This window comes from Oryza brachyantha, chromosome 11 (assembly GCF_000231095.2).
Source record: "Oryza brachyantha chromosome 11, ObraRS2, whole genome shotgun sequence".
NCBI lineage: Eukaryota > Viridiplantae > Streptophyta > Magnoliopsida > Poales > Poaceae > Oryza > Oryza brachyantha.
Genome location: NC_023173.2, coordinates 4,924,321 through 4,942,258, shown reverse-complemented (window position 1 = coordinate 4,942,258; position 17,938 = coordinate 4,924,321). Strand labels below are relative to the sequence as shown.

Here is a 17,938-nt window from a genome sequence, read left to right as displayed (position 1 = left end):
GTTTTCTTACAGTCCACTCATATAACTTTTTATCACTAATACATGACACACATATCTCTCTTATTGGTTGTGTCCGAGCCGGTTCTAAGCTTATAGGCTAGTTTTTCTTTCTTTTATTCTATTTCTTCTCCACTTCAGTATTTAACCGGATTATAGCACGCTATTATACTTGTTAATGTGTTGTCAGGATAGGGGACTAGCAGCTAAGGCAGTGTTGTAGTACTGTACAGGGATCTTAGTTTACATATATGAGTGCATGTTTTAGGGCCACACACACCAATCATTTGGGTGCTTGTTGGCTGCTTGATACTGTTTTGTTTGGTAGGAAGAGTGGAAGCTGCTAACTGAAGGAATAATTCTTATGGTTAGATGCACATGATGCACATAGATCGAGTTCGATTTTCCTTTTAGAAAAAGGGCATGGTAACACAAAGAAAAATACTTTCTTAGGCAGGGCATGTCCAATGGAGGAATTAATATCAAAGGAATTTTAGAAGAACTAAAATAATTTCTATAAATATCCTGCAGAATTTATATGCTCCAGAATAGCAGTAGAGTTGTGTAACACAAAACAAATCTCAAGTTTTATAGTTGTGTGATCATTATATATGTAGAAATCTAGGAATAATACTCCTACATTTAGAAATATAAGGATCAGTAGGTTTTGTTATGATAAAGTTTCAACTAACAAATCACTCTACTATGATATAATTTGTGTTATTATAGATTTGTACTCGAAAGTACCTAATTTCTTATATCCTGAAAATGAGATCCTACAAAAGTTTTTTTTTTCAAAATTTTGTCCTAACCGGATCTAATACACTTCTATTTTTAAAGGAATGAAGTATTATATTAGTTACTCGTTTATTACTCAATCATTTCCACAGCACTATACAACGGGGTCGGATTGATGGGACGAAACTTAGGCCATTTTCAATATAAGTTTTATGAACACGGTTACCTAGAGTGGTATATCATCTAAAAATATTTGAAACTAGAATGAAACACCCCTCTCTTAATGCATCATCTATTGTTGTTTTCTAGATTACATGAAAGACACAAGTTATCTTCCTATCTTTTCATTAATATGTTGTCGTATCATCTACATGGCATTCTATTTATTGCCCATAAAATTTTCAATGATACTGGTATTGTAAAAGGAGAAACCGTATAATTAATGGTGGTATATAATAATTAATGTATCCCCTATTTATTAATTTGCATGGGCAGAGACATGGCCTTGCAGCCATATATATGTGTGTCAGCAAGCAACTGGAGATAGCTAGCATGCATTTAAACAGCTAGCATGGGTTTTACTGCTGTCATGCTATGCGCGCCAACTCGGCGAGCAGACGGACGCGACCAGGTTCGGCGGATGGTTTCTTGCGCAGAGTACGCTGTAACAGATAAATATATGTTTAATTAAATATTAACTATAAAAATTAGAAAAATAAATTAATGTAACTTTTATATATAATTTTTTTAAAAAATATATCATTTAGTAATTTGATAAACGTGTGCATAAAAAATAAGAATATGAATTATAAATACAGTATGCCGGTGGACGTAACTTATTATACAAGCGAACACACGAGGACATCTCACACCGTTGGTTGTGATGGACATGGATCAAACCATTGATGCACATATTTTCCAAACTTCGAAGCGGTGGGATAGTTTTAAGAATTCGGTATAAAAGATTTTCTTAGCACTGCTTTTAAATCCATTTTCTACTCTATATCATTAGTTATTAGTTATTTTGTTTATTTCTACAGTTACATAAATCGTTGTATTCAACCATTCAGCCATTCATTAAAAAGACATGCAAGTCCGTTGTTAATCTTTATATATATCCTAACTAAATATATTGTAAGTCGAATATGAGTGATATAATATACAAATGTGTTATGAGTATTACCTAAGTATGGTCCCTTTCGTTCTCTTTGATTGTGTTCTTTACGTAGGTAAAGACAAGATTTTTTTTTGTTTTTCATAGTTATTTATTAGCAGTATAAACGATAAAATTAATAAAGTTAAAAAATCTATTTTAGAAAGATAAAACAATGAACTTATACTCAGAATATTTTCTAAGAAAACATATCGTTTAGCATTCGAAAAGTGTGTATAAAAAACCTGAGAAAAAAAGTGAGGATTAAGGGGTTGTTTAGATTTTAGACCCATGCTACATCTGATATTTGGATACTAATTTGAAGTATTAAACATCGACTAATAAAAAACTAATTTCATAAATGAGTAGTAATCCGTGAGACGAATTTTTTAAGTCTAATTAGTTTATAATTAGAGCATATTTACTGTAGCATCACATAGGCTAATCATGGATTAATTAGGTTCAATAGATTCATCTCGCAAGTTAGTTCAAGATTATGGATAGATTTTATTAATGGTTTACGTTTACTATTTATAATAAACGTCTAAACATTCGATAGGACAGGTGACAAAAATAAGTCTCTTGTCTCAAATACCACCTAAGAATCCAAGCCCACGTACCCTATACATACATATGACGATGAAATGAGTGGGAGATAAAACAAAATTTGTCCAAATTAATAATCGAGAACCGCTAAATTATATGGCACCTGGGAAGGAGGCTGGAGATTCATCCACATACATATCAGACAGCACAGACAAACCTCACTTGGAACAAAATCTCCCCAAATTTGTTAAACCTTTGCCTGCTGGGAGAGACAGGGACAGCATGAACACACCCCCTCCCGACAAAGCAAAATGTGGTCTCGATCGATCAGACGACACAAACGGAGCTAACATTGTTATTATAATTAGGCCTACACTAATTGCACTTGACGCTCTAATTAAACAAGGATTAGCGATCACATTGCTGAGATCGCGTTGCTTAGCTGGCCGAGATTCTGCTGGGAGATACCTAAGCTAGACATAGTGTTAGTTCTTGTTGGAGTAGAGACATGGAGAAAGATGAGGGTGATTTTTGTTGCAAAATAAAAATATTTTTTTTATAAATTTTATATATATATTCTTAGCGATCTAAAAGGCAAGACTGAAAAATTAACCACGGTAAAAAAACCCCTAAAATCAACACCGAATTTAAGGTTAAAAGTTTAAATTTTGGTTTATAAGTATAAAAAAAACAAAAAAAGATGGAGGTGCGAGATTGAAAGACGAAGGAAACTGGAAGAAGGGACGAAGAAGAAAGTAGAGAGAGGTATGAGGTCAATGACCAATGGGCGATCAGAATCAGAATGTCGCCTTCGTTGATTCCTTCCTGCATATCTAACATCAATTGAATTGGAGGACACGTGTCACAGAACATGGTCTTGTTAATAATGGCTGTGCCTTGTGAGGTGAAAAGCTAGATTAAAAGATGCTTTGCTTGATTTTTCGGGTGAGATCGATGGAGACATTTAGGTGGTGTTTAGATTGAGAAAATTTTTGGAAGAAGTGTCACGTTAAATGTTTGACCGGATGTCGGAAGAGGTTTTCAGACACGAATAAAAAAACAAATTTCACAGCTAGCCTAGAAACCACGAGACGAATCTTTTGAGCCTAATTAATCTGTCATTAGCACATGTTGGTTACTGTAGCACTTATGGCTATTCATGGGCTAATTAGGTTCAAAAGATTCGTCTCAAGATTTCTTCCATAACTGTAAAATTAGTTTTTTGGTTCATCTATGTTTAACGTTTTATTTAGGTGTCTAAAAATTCGATGTGATGTTTTTTAAAAAAACATTTAGGAACTAAACAAGGCCTTAGACATATGGTTTGGTTGGTAGTGCTGTGGTCGGCCGACTGAAAAGAAGTAGGGTTCGCGAAGCCATCGAAAGCCGACGACAGGTTTCCGCTGTTCTCTAAGTCACTCAAAATCAACTTATAGTTGGAAGTTTAAATGACTTTTGATAATTTCAAATGTCACGGTAAATTTGATCAAAATTTATCAAAAATCATGGTGTCGTCTGGGCTCGAAATCAGTCAATGTAAACGGTAAGAGAACCTAGTCAGTCGTCTGATACAGTTGGGCCGTTGGATCATAGAATCTAGAGGTCCGGATGATTGATTTCATTGGCCTTTGAGCAGAGTTGCATTCACATGTTTATAGACTCGGCCTGGCATGCTCGTGCCGAATTCTATCAGGTTGGCATGCCCCAATCAACAACACACTGGGCTGTGCCGTGCCGGCCCACGGGCTGCACCTAACGCCTAGGCACAACCCAATAACACTCGGGCTGGTCCGAAGGCATGATGGTCTATCGTGCTTATTCAGTAAATAAGTCTATATTATCTTTCTCACCTTTTTGGGCCATGTGAATAACTTTATTTTTCCTCCCACATTGGGTTGTGTCTTGTATGACTAGAATACGTCTATTTTACATACCTCTCCTTTTGGACTAAGCCTTGTATAACTAAATTAAGTCTATTTTAAGTTCTTTACTAATTTTTTCATCCCTACTAATTGAACCGGACCATGTCAGGCTGGCCCATCGTGCTAAGACATCAGCCCAGGCACGGTCCAACTGTTAGGCCAAGATGGCACAGGCCCGATCCCATCATGTCGTGCCATGCTTGGGCTGGGTCAAATGACTGTGATATGGGCTGGCCGTCGGGCCTATACATGTTGTTAGTATTCAATTAACGCATTATTAAAGGGGGAGACCCATCCTACCATCTTTGTCCTTGGATTTGATTGGGGAGATCTATCTTGTCGTCTTCGTCCTTGGGTTGAAGGTCAGTTGCAGCTTAAATAGTCATTAAATATATCCAAAGTTTAGCTGGAATAAACCTTGTTTTTTTTATAATGGAGAATGGTCCACTCATTGTTTTTTTAACACAATCAAGTAGATAGATAATCAGCCCTTATATTATTTTGGCCCTAATTTCCCCCTTATTCTTCAGTGTGACCTCTAATTTTGGCTGTTGAACTTTTCCCAAAGTCGGTTTTTTTTCTTTTTACTCTGAACCATAAAATCGGTTAGTTTTCACCCTTGTATTATGCACATTTTGATGGTAGAAGTGTCACTTAATTAGATCCACAATCACTAAACTTATCTAATTTAAGTTCATGTTAACGCATGGAAAACAAACATCGCATCAATTAATAATGTGGATAACATCGCCTTTAATATGATAAAGAAAGGCTTATCAGACTTTTTTTTAAAAAAAAGAGGTAGTCCGGACTATGTAATAAGAGATAGAATATAATATGGTTAATATGTTCCCATGTACCATATAAAAGGCGTAATGTCTTGGCCAACTACAACATTGTTTAGATTATGATACCTTAACCCCATATTTTGTTAGTTTTCTTACTATGTAATCTTATTCTTGGGAGGTAGGAAACCCTTGGAGTATAGGAAGCCCCGAACTACGGTAGTGAAAATAATAGAACATTACGATTAGGAAGCATCCACGATACAATTCAATTTGCATATTCTGATTCATCAAATAGTAGTAGAGTATTAATTCATTTTGAGAGTCTGAAATTGTATAAATCAGCTTGTCTTATGTCACGATCTTACTCTCAATTCAATGAATAGCCCCATAGGTATTATTACCGATAACAAACATCGACAAATCAAACAACCGTGCACTATTATTTAGGTGTTAAGTATCCTCTTTTAAAAGTTAAATGAGAAAATTAACTTGTATACTTTGAGGTGTCACTGTTACATTTAGTCGTAACAGATTTGTCACTGGACCCATATGTCATAGACAACGAATGGCAAATATGTTATCAATCATTTTTAAGAGTGACAAAAAGTTAAATGCCCCAAAAATTGGACATCTAGTAAAAGTTCAACGGGTAAAATTAGACTTTATCCATACATCGTACCTAAAAAGAATGATGACAAGATTCTAAATATATACTTAATATTCAAAAATTTACTGTAAATATATCAAACAGTTCCACTATTCTATTCAAACCAAGACATTTGTCAGGTGAACATGCGAAGATGCATTTGTGATAAGGTTTGAAAAGAAAAAAAAAAGATGTTAGTCACGTGTCACACACACGAGCTCAGTGCCAAAATTGCTGATGACTATTGTAAGTAGGTACTTCCTCTGTACCGTATTAAATTTATTTTTTAGTTCTTAGTTTTGACTCTTCATCTTATTTAAAATTTTTTTGCGATTAATATTTTTATTGTTTCTAGATAGTAAAGCATGAATAGTATTTTATAGGTAACTACTTTTTAAATTTTTGTATAATTTTTTTAAATAAGATAAATGGTCAAATGTTGAAGTTATTATAGGACGAAGGCAGTAGGTGTCTTATAATGCTGAGCTGAACCTGAAACAAAGCCAAACTCAATCCAATGCCAACCTAAAATACTGGGCGTTAGGGTCGTGCACGGTGAGGAGAATTTGGCTCTACATAGCATTGCCTGCAACTGCAATTTATATTAATAATAAGGTGTGTAATCGTCACACTATGAGAAACTTGGTCTCTTGGGTGGGCTTGGTAATGGACCGCCTCACCTTACTGGGCCATATATAAGCCCGTGATCAATCTTACCACGGGCATATAAATAATCAATAATTCATCTTTTTGAATTAAGAAAATGACCACAGCTGCCGGATAAACGCAGACATTTTTGTGGGAGCAAATATTTGCAATGAGAAGAACTCTAGAAGATAGCAATGATTTAATTAGTGGAGTTTTACAGGAATTAATATTGCGCCTCAGTTTTCAAAGACTTATTCATAATACATTTAAATTTGATGGTAGGACATGTATTATATTTACAAAAGGAGAGGTAGTGCCTCATTGCTATTAGCTCATCATACTACATCCTAGCTAGAAATATAGTACATGCATGTACATTAAAAAATTATTGCCTCAAAAAATGTAAAAGGAAAAGCATCAAACAAAAGAGGCTACATATTTACAATCTTCTCATATGCATGCCATCGATCTGTGCAAGATGCAAACTCTTGCATTAATTCACACCTCTCAATTAACACATCAATTAATTAATTGAACTCCTAACTAATTAAGGTTAGTTGGTAATTAATCAGTCAGCGATTCATCGATCAGCAGCTGAGAAACCTCTTGAGGTCGACGACCATGACGGTGATGTCATCTCTGCTCCCTCTCCGCCGCGCCATGTCCACCAGCCGCCGGCACGAGTCCACGGAGTGGACGGCGGCGGCGGCGACGACGTCGACGGCCTCCTGGTTGGGCACCTTGTTCCAGAGGCCGTCGGAGGCGATGACGAGGAACTCGCAGCCGGCGGCGAGCGCCGTCCTGGTCACCTCCGGCTCCGCCACCACCCACCGCTTGAGGCCGCCGTCGCCGAACGCCCGCGTCACGGCCAGGCAGTCCTGCACACGCCACACGCCGCCGCCGCCGCCGCTGCTACCGCAGCTCACGTACCCGCCCTGACGATCGATGACGACGCATGAAACATTGTTAGTTAATTACTAATCACCACGTTGGCATCAATGGTTCGATTAATGTAATGCATGTTCATGTGATTGATTGATGTGTACGTGTGTGGCTTAGTTTGATCACGTAACGTACGTACCGAGGTCTCGATGCGGGTTCTCTCGTCGTCTCTCGCCGCCGTGTGGTCGGAGGTGAGGGCGGTGGCGGCGCCGTCGCGGCTCAGCACGGCGCGGCAGTCGCCGAGGTTGGCAACGTAGAGGTCGCCGTCGATCACCAGCGCCGTCGCGGCGCATGCACCGCCTCTTGTGCCCTGCACAACAACAACGATATTAATTAACTGAACAAAATGAGGTTACCTTAATTTTCAGGTCCAAGCCGGCGCTTATTGAAAACTATACGTTGAATTTTATATATTCAAATTTTGAATTTTTGTACGTAAATCATAACATTAGGACCCATAACATATATTCGTACCGTCGTATCACATAAGTAATTAATTAAGCAACTTTTCGAGCTCGATCAAATGGTCTTTTTGATGGTACGTGTTAATTACTTGACACCAAGGACACGGCAAGGGAAGTAACCGAGCACATACTAGTGTCACTGTCCCTTTTTGGCCGTCACCATCACACGCTAACGAACGAACGAATGAACAAACCCTAATGGATGCGTCACGTCGGCATCGATCGCCAATTCATGCAGAGCAAAAAACAAAAAGGAAAGCCATGTAGTATTGTTATTATCTGTCCTAAATTTGACGAGTTCAGAGAGGCGTCGACAGATCAGATCAGATCGGATCGAGGACCAGGTAAAACGCACGCACGCCAATGCATATGCATGCAAGCTCTCACCTGGCTCAGGAAGTCGCCGTCGGTGGCCAGGTAGGCCGCCCTGATCGCCGCCGCGACGTGGTCGGCCGCCGCCGCCGGCGGCGACGACGACGACGACGATGCTTCGTCGTCATCTGATCTTTGCTTCTCCGCCGCCGCGGTGGCGGCGGCGGCGACGACGTTGCTGCCGAGGCGGCCGGCGACGAAGTCCACGGCCGCGCGGCCGCCGTGGCCGTCGTAGACACCGTAGAACGCCTGAACATTTTGAGAGGGAGAGATGAGATCGGATCAGATAAGAATGAGAAACACAGTAGGATGGTACGTGCGTTAAATTAATTAGTAGGTGACTTGGTGTTGGGCTTACGTCGATATCTCTGCTACTAGCTAGCTAGTTAACTGAGTCAACACACTGGGATTACTTTGGTTGGGACTTGATCACTTTGAACTTAATTGTTCAATTACACTTTGGTCATCTTTTTTAACTAGCTCGTTCAGAACTGTCTGAACTATTTTTAATTTTAGAGTCTCGGCGTGTACGTCGTGTGTGTTCCAGTATTCATGATTTACATTGCTTTAGCTGTTTTAATTCCTTTGGAAAAAGATGAAGTAGTTGAATAGTAAACCAACTATATATTTCCAGACCCATGCATGTGTAGTTATCCTATAGATATGGATAGTGCATATACAGTTAGTATTTAAGTGAAAACTATTTTTTTTGTTCTACATTATTTTCAGAAATTACAGAGTTACTACTGCAAGTCTTAAATTAAGTGCACAAAATAAATATTTGCATGATTGATTAAGCTTACAAAATACATATCCCTTCCAAAAAATGGAAATATATTTTGCTTGTCATTAATTAATACCAGACAGCCCCTTTAGTTCAATTTTTCTATTTCCCATTACATTATATTAGTCAGAAAATTTTAACATTTGGATGTGGTGATTTTTTTTAATATTACAAACCAGCCTAAAGTAATTGATTTTTATTTTATTTTCAAAAGGACTCAATTAAACTCTCACCCCCAATTGAAACAATCCTAACGTTTATTCTTGTTATTCCAAGAAAATGCAAATAAATTAAAGCAGAGCAAAGTTAATATTAATGGTCCGGCCCTAACATATCTATGAACAAAAATTGAAAAGAAATCAAGGTGTTCTTGTCTATGATATGGAAATGCCGATCAATTCTTTTCTATTCTATACCGTCATTTTTATCAAAAAAAAATATTTGGAATTAATCCTCATTTTGGAGAGGTTTGTGTTCGATCGATCTTAAGTTTCACAATTGGAATTCAAATTCAAGTATTAATACTATTTTTTAACAAAATGATCGAACATCCATTTATTTTTAAGGAGAAAAAAATAATTACCAATTGGGAATCTCCCGCAATTTTGTGAGTGATCACTCCATAGCCATCCTCCATTGCATGCCTCGCTCCTCTCCTACTCGCCAACCAAAACCCTTCTCCCTCCACCACCACCTCCTCCTTCTCCGCCCTCGCCGCCGCCGCCGCCGCCATCGCCATCGCCTCCCGCACCATAGCCTCGTCGGCGTCAGCCACTGCGGGCACCACCAGCCTCGGCGGCCTCCACCTCGCCGCCGCCGCCTTCTTTTTCTTCTTCGCCGGTGCCAAACTCGTCGTCGTCGTCGTCTCGGCACCGTCTACCGCGCCGCCACCGTCACAGCACCAAGGAGAAACGGCCGCCACCCCCGCCGGCGACGACGACGCCGAGGAGGGATCATCCTTCATGGCTACGGCCGGCGCCGCCGGGCACACGTGCGCCTTCCTCCGCGGCGCGAACGGCTGCACCACGCCACCGCCGGCGGCGCCGTGGCCTGCGGTCGCCGCGGGCACCGGGGAGCAGCAGAGCATGGACGCCATGTCGACGTACGACGACAAAGAGCACGACGAAGCGAAGATGGTGCGCTGGAGAGGAGTACTAGAGATGCTAGCTCGGGTGGAGATGGTGGATAGGTTATATACATATGCGGGGAGCGGGGAGAGGAGGGAAAGCTGCAGGGAAGGTGATGACGAAGGAGAAGGGTGAAGAATTATTGAAGGAGTCGCTGATGCTGACCGGTCAATGCAGTGACCGAATCATCTATGTGTATACAGGAAATGGTTAAAACAGCATCTCGTCGTGGTTTTACTTAATCTATCCGAGCGGGCGGCGCAACCGGAATGGAGCCGAGTCCATGTAGCTTTGACAAACTACGTACTCTCGCAATTAATGACACACATGTCGATCGTAGTATACTCTCAGTTTCTTTTTTTTTAATTGGATTCAGTTGACTTTTACTGTCATTCATCTTATTTAAAAATTTATATAATTATTAAATTTTGTTATCATTTAATTTATTACTGAAATACTCCCTTCGTCCTAAAATAAACCAACATTTTACTTAATGTTTGACGGTTCGTCTTATTAAAAATTTTTTACCATTAATATTTTTGTTTTTATTAGACGATAGTACTTCACGTGTGACTTTTTTTTCATTTTTTAAATAAGATACATGGTTAAATAGACACAAATAGTCAAAAATTTATCTTATTTTGGGACAGAGGGAGTAAACTTTAAGCATAATTTATAAGTTTACATATTGCATACAAGTTTTGAATAAAATGAATTGTCAAGAGTTTTAAAAAACCCGAAAGAGTATAAATAAGTGTAGGATTTTTATAGTAAGTAATACCTCGATTTAATTAATTAATTTACACCTGGGCTGGTCTGGCATTTATGTACATATCTCCGCGACCGCGAGCACAACAGAAAGAGAAAGAAAATGCCCATTTTGTTTCGGTTTTGGTACAGAACATGCCACAGTTTGACTTTCAATTTTTTTAACGTGCATGGAGAGATTCATGCAAGGCTACAGGGATTTCTTTTCTGACAGTGTTGATGTGCATGGAGTTTTGTGCAAGGCTGTATATGGAATTACCAAGTGAGCTGCTCACTTTTCTTTATATAAAGTTACGTACAATTTCTACAATTTTAATTTTAGACAATATATTCCTTTTATTTTCTATAACTCTTTCACTTATACTTTACCCTCCTAACTGGTTTAATTTTAGGCTTATTTTATCTTACAAACTACTTACAAAAGCATTATTTTAATTATTACTGGACGATATTTATATCTTTTTCCTTCTTATACACAACATCTTTCAAGTTTATATTCTCCAAAACCATGAATGCCAATATTTGTTATAAAACTATTTTTGTATTTTTCATAACAGTTCGGTTGTTATTTTAAATCCACTATTCAAGTGAACTGTAGGTGTTTCCAACATATTTATGTAATTACCAATAATTTCATGAAAAGTTGAGATACGCTCTGCAGTAATATTTATCATCTCACCAATTTTCAAAAGTTTAGGGAGTAATTACCAACGTATTACTTGTATTCTGGGGAAAAATAAATATAATTAGGGAACACATTAGCCATCTTTAACAGTTTAGGTAATATAGCGAGTCAAAAATAGCTAGGGGTTATGTTTGTAAAAGGAAATCAAATATCCAATTCTCTTCTTTGATTTGTACAATTAGAGTAAGTGAATTAATAACTAGGCCTCTTCTTTGATGATGTATGATATATATGGTCCTAGTAAGACGTTTGTATATATGTGGAAAAAAATGATTTCCACTGATGTATGCATCTTCACGAGGATGACTTTTTGTGAGTCCATCCGTGATAATAAAAGAGCGTTGCGTAGGAAAATAGTTTTTCATTGGTTTGCTGTATGAGCCACATCAGCATACGAAGGAAATACATATCTAACTAAAAATCGGAATCGGCATTATATTGGCTTACTAGAAACAAAACAATTGTTCAATGCCTGCTCCAGAGTAGATCTATGAATTAACCAGACTCAAGGGTCGTTCTTCTGGCTGCCTCGACGAATTATTATCGTGAATTATTTGCTTTAGTTTTTTAGAGCAGGGTAATTTTACCTGGCCTGTATAACCAACTGGATATATGCAGCCATTTTTTTTTAGAACTTAGCCTAAGTAAGAAACTAAAAGCCTCTTAAATACCCAATCTGAAATTCATGGTTCTATAGAGATTTGAACCCAGGCCACTGCAACCGGTAGGCTACAAGCTTTTTGACGAATTATTTTGCTTTATGTCTCTAAATGTAAAAAATATGTATTTTCTTGTACTGCAGTGTCTAGTCCATTATAGATATTGTTATGTTAATTGTAAGATTATTTAATCTGCTAGATAATCCACAGAAACAATTCAATGGACAATTTATTGCCTATCACAGCACATCCTAAATGAGTCGTACAAACCACTCTCACAATGGTGATGGCCAATTAGTATGTTCCTCGAAGACCATGTCGATGTCTAAACTAAAGACAAGTAAAACCAATTGGCTCTGGAACTGCTACAGATCGATTTGAAAGGTTGCCCAGTTTTGATCAGGATGGAATAGTTCAATTTGGGGTTTTTCATCAGGAACTAGCTCATGCAGCTTAATTGGTCGAGGCTGGACACCTTCAGGAACAAGTCTCACCAGCAGAGCTCTCTGCATGTGTTAATTTGTGTTTCGTCGACTTGCAGAGAATTAATTGCGTTGAACACTCGAAAATGTTTCTGCGACAGCACATTGGTTTGTTGAGATCCCCATCTCTTTCGAAGACACAGAACTTTTAATTTCTCTTGAAGGGATTAAAAACAGAACCACCAAATGGAGTTAAATTAACAGAAAAGTTGAGCAGTGGTTCAGTGTGAATATTAGAACTGATATATGCTAGCATTAATTAGTTGAATCAGTACTATGGAACAGACCACGGATTTTTTTTTCTAGAAGGAAGACCCTCAATTTTAAATTTTTTGGATTAATTAGAATTTTCTTCTAGAGTGAAGGGCCTTTTGAAACTTTGGAATTTCTTCTAGAATTATCCCTTTTAAAACTTTGGGTTTGATATATATTTTCTTCTAGAAGAAGGACCCTTTTCAACAGCTAGCATCATGTTTTCCAAATATTAGTCACTACGTGCTGGAAAACGCATGCAGCAATTCGATTGACGCAAAGACCGAGTTTTTGACGCCGTTAATATTTTTATATACGTTTGACCATTCGTTTTATTCAAAAAAATTTATATAATTATTATTATTTTTATATCATTTTATTTATTGTTAAGTATACTTTTATGCATATATATGGCTTTATATATTTTGTAAAATTTGTTGAGTAGGACAAATGGTCAAACATATATAAAAAATCAACGGTGTCAAACATTTATGGAGAGAGAGTATAACTCTAAAGTTAGTTGTAGAACCCTTATTAACGTCGACAAATTATGTCATGTCCCCTCACTTTTCTGCCCTTTCTATGCGCGCGGGATGGCAAATGTCTTCCTGCACATTATATCGGACATTATCCCTTTTCTATTTACTACTATTATTTTGTCTTATTTCACAATATTGATTTTTCAATTATCTAGTCATTTGTCTTATTTAATGTAAATAATCATTTTACTATTGAAGATACTTAAGCATAACTTAACATTTTTATATATCAAATAAGACGAATGGTCAAATGCGGATTTAAAACTTAACGTTGTAAAAAAATGAAGGGAGTATATAAAATAGATTTTGTTTGGGAAGACAGTGGATTGGAATTTAATGATTACTCACTATTATTTTTACCAGTAAATGATTTTCACCTTTTTTTTGTTACTGGCGTCCAAAATTCTAATTTTCAAGTTGTGATAAGATACCATTTTTTCTTCTTCAAGATCGATTTATGGTTTAAAGTTTGGATCACAAACGAGGAGGCTTTATATTTCAAGATGAAAGTTCAGTTTTCAAGTATATAGTTTCAGTAAGCATTTCCAATACTGATATCAACTTAATTTAAGAAAACTCAAGTTCGTAGTTAATTTAGAAGTGGAACAGGATTCAACTTACAACTTTTAGCTTGAATTTTCATTGATACTACATCCTCTGGCATTTTATTCTACGTCATTGATTTTTGAATTTACGTTTGATCATTCGTCTTCTTCATTTTCTTTTGTAAATATGCAAGGTTATAAGTCGTTATTAAAGTGTCTTTAGTAATAAATCAAGTCATAATAAAATACTTAATAATTATGCAATTTTTTTAATAAGACGAATAATCAAACGTAGAACAAAAAATCAACGACATGAAATAAAAAAATTGGAGAGTACTTTACATGTAATACTATCTTTGTGTTTCGATAAATGACATCATTAACCTTTTGGCACATTTTTAACTATTTATCTTATTAAAAGAACGTATATAATTATCATTTAATATTGGATTTATTACCAAATGCATTTTAATTATAACTTAAATTTTTACATGTTTGAAGAAATCTTTTAAATATGAGGAATAATCAAATGTTGAGGGCTAGAGTTTTCCTTTTTGATACTCAAGACCACTTCCATTCTTATACTAATAAAAGGCATAAATTCCAGGGAGAATATTAAACGGCAAGCAGGCCACCCACCGTAGAGTATCAAGTAATTAAGGGCTTGTTTAGTTTCCAATTTTTTTTCAAAAACATCACATCAAATTTTTGGACACCTAAATAAAGCATTAAACATAGATGAATCAAAAAACTAATTGCACAGTTATGTAAGAAATCTTGAGACGAACCTTTTGAGCCTAATTAGTCTATGATTAGCCATAAATGCTATAGTAACCAACATATGCTAATGACAGATTAATTATGCTCAAAAGATTCGTCTCACGGTTTCTAGGCTAGCCGTGAAATTCGTTTTTTCATTCGTGTCCGAAAACCTCTTCCAACGTCCGATCAAACATTTGATGTGACACTTTTTTTAAAAATTTTCTAAATCTAAACACTACCTAAAAAGAATTAAGAGAGTCTGAAACGATCTTGTCAACGACCCCTGTCATCCATCATGGCCTACGTAATAACAACGCTTTAATTCTTCAATTCAGTAGTAATAGTAATCCTTTGCATGCACGCAGACGCAGGTCAGTTCCACTGCGTGCGCATATCCTCAGCGGATTGATTAATTATTCAAGGAGTTGCCGGCGATGACAGTGCAGGCTTCTCTCAGTTACCTGGTAGTTTAATAATTTCGGTTCTCCTGACGGTGCTAATAAATCTAGCTAAACACATATATAAAAAATATATATGAATAAATACAGATAAATAAAAAAATCCTGTAATATGAAACGGATGGAGTACTTTAATAAAAATAAATATCTATTTACTTTCCATACATTACGATCTAAAAACTTAATAAAAAGACATTATAAAGGCGATATACATTATCAAACTGGAGGGTGCTGTAAGCAGCAGATGACCAGACCGGCCGGCGAGGGAGAACAAATATTTGTGAAGAGACGCAGTCGCCCGGCCTCTTGATCGGGTACTGCTACTGCGTATACATATGCTTCAATTCCGTCTCGAGAAACTTTCATCGCCAATTTGGAGAGAAAAGTACTAACATGCGTAACTTTCATCACGATTTTAGAGCCGTGGCAGAATTAATTATAACTGTTTGCTGCAAAAGTTGCTTTAATTAATGGATATATTATTATTACCTGTCAACGAAGTGACCCATGACATAATCACACCGAGCGGAAGATACTTCCCGTTTCCCGATTTTTTTTAATTATAGTTTTGTACATAACTCAAAGTGGAAGAACTTATGGAGATAGTATTTGGACACGGTGAGTATGCGGATATGCTATTACTCCTAAAGTAATTGTAAGTTTAGCTCATATTAAACATTATAGATTTACATATTGTGCTTATGATTTTCTCGACAAAATGGTGTTTCTAATATGTAGATCGACTAAGCCAAAATACTGAAACTGAAGGAAACACTGCCACACTGCACATACTTTTGTTATATAGACAGTGAAAGCTGATGCATTTTTTTTGGGTTATTTTTCCTCTTGATAAAGTCAGTGGATGGATGCTAGCCCTTGTCATTTTGCTCATCTAGCTTGGTTTCTTTTATTCTCTTCTTGTAACTTCCTTGGTTGGTAGCTTTAATTAATTAATTGTGCCAACTCCTCAGCACCTTTTCCATCTCCATTTTTTTTAGAAGATCCAACGATTTCGTCATGAAATCTGACCTGCAGTTTGCTTGCTTATCAGCTGTATTAAGGAAAGATAAACAAATGGTCAATTAGTTAATCTATCTTTGATTTGGTGTGGCCTTGAAACTATTGTATAAGATTATATGTTTTCTGCATTATCCTAGACGAATTTTTGTACAGATCGACGTCGTCGCTCCACGAGAAAAGGTATTCGATAGAAAAATATTTCAACTGGACGTCTTTGTTGCCGTCGTACGTATATATGTGACTTGTTCTGCAGATATGTACAGGTCGAGCTCACTTCACTTCTGCAGAGACATGTTCGTAGATATATTTTATATATATTCAGACATGTTCTGCAGATATGTACAGGTCGGCCATTCTGTTGTGTTTGATGAATATTTTGAGGATAATCGTCAACTGGAGTGTTGAATATGTCAAATATATCAACTCATTTCGATATTTTTGGTATGGCTCCAGTTCCTGGACCTATCTTTTATACAGTTGAAATACACTATGGGCTCGTTTGGTTACTTAATTTTTTTCCAAAAACATCGCATCAAAAGTTTGAATAACTAAATAGAGCATTAAATATAGATAAAAAAACTAATTGCACAGTTAGAGGAAAAATCGTGAGACGAATCTTTCAAATCTAATTAGTCCATGATTAGCCATAAGTGCTACAGTAATCCACATGTGCTAATAACGGATTAATTAGGCACAAACAATTCGTCTCGTGGTTTCCAAACGAGCTATAAAATTTATTTTTTTATTCGTTTCCGAAAACTCCTTATGACATCCGGTCAAACATTCAACATGACAACTAAAAATATTCTTTTCGCAAACTAAATAGGCCTATGTATCCACATATTTTTCCTTATAATTATGCTTATAGGTCAAAATTTAAATTTTTAATATTAAATTTGAAGTAGGTTTTAGAGTTTTTTTTCATCATAGTTTATTTTTTAACTTTTGATTTTTAGATAGCTAAAAACACATATAAAAAATTATTTATAAATTATTTTTTATTTGTAAACATACCGTCCTGTCTTTTTCATAGAAAGCCAAAAGATGAGCACATCCTGCTAAAGTGATATGAAATAATTATCTAGAGGGTATGAGCGGGTTTTGGGCCGCTCCACACCTCCCGTACAGCCAGTTGAGCCTGCCAAACAGGGCGATGGTTGTCTGGCTTTTCCACCAAAAAGGTCAAACGGTATATTTACAAATAAAAAATAGTTTATAAATAGAACTTTTATATACATATGCTTAGCGATATAAAAGCTAAGCTAAAAAATAATCTTTGGTGAAAAAGCCCCTAAATCAAATCCAAATTTTGCCTCATAAAAATAAATATAAGTGAAAAAATAGGGTATGTACAGACCCTGTAATTAAATTTTGGTCACCCAAGTGAATGCTTTGTTATGGCCAATATAAATTGGGGCTGAGAAATGCGGTATAATGTAATCCCATACTGCAAAATTAGTGCTCCGTATGGCCCTACTTATATGCATTGCATCAGGGAAAATAATTACTGGGGAAATATGATGCTACTGATCCTACCAACCAAATAGTTTTGTATCCAAATTTAAATCGCCATAACTAATGAGCTGTCCACGCAGTAGAATCAAACATAAGTTAAGGTTACACTGATTTCTTTTTTTTCAA

At 36.6% G+C, this 17,938-nt stretch overlaps 1 protein-coding gene across 1 annotated transcript; it reads right to left on the bottom strand.

Moving 5' to 3' along the window:
• Window positions 1-6,723: 6,723 nt before the first annotated feature.
• LOC102703165 (probable protein phosphatase 2C 74) lies at window positions 6,724-10,096 on the bottom strand. The gene is made up of 4 exons (XM_040528792.1): window positions 9,584-10,096; window positions 8,232-8,465; window positions 7,520-7,690; window positions 6,724-7,373 (listed from the first exon to the last, which is right to left on the bottom strand). The coding sequence occupies exons 1-4, from the start codon at window positions 10,094-10,096 to the stop codon at window positions 7,026-7,028; spliced, it is 1,266 nt and encodes a 421-aa protein (XP_040384726.1). The 3' UTR covers window positions 6,724-7,025.
• Between the last annotated feature and the right edge of the window lie 7,842 nt (window positions 10,097-17,938).

What these genes read in the sequence shown, in the direction of transcription:
- LOC102703165 (XM_040528792.1), bottom strand. Translation starts at nt 10,096, where the DNA reads ATGGCGTCCATGCTCTGCTGCTCCCCGGTGCCCGCGGCGACCGCAGGC. An exon ending in TTGCGGGAGATTCCCAATTG is followed by an intron (nt 8,466 to 9,583) that starts GTAATTATTTTT and finishes CAAAATGTTCAG; the next exon opens with GCGTTCTACGGTGTCTACGA. An exon ending in ACGGCGACTTCCTGAGCCAG is followed by an intron (nt 7,691 to 8,231) that starts GTGAGAGCTTGC and finishes GTTGTTGTGCAG; the next exon opens with GGCACAAGAGGCGGTGCATG.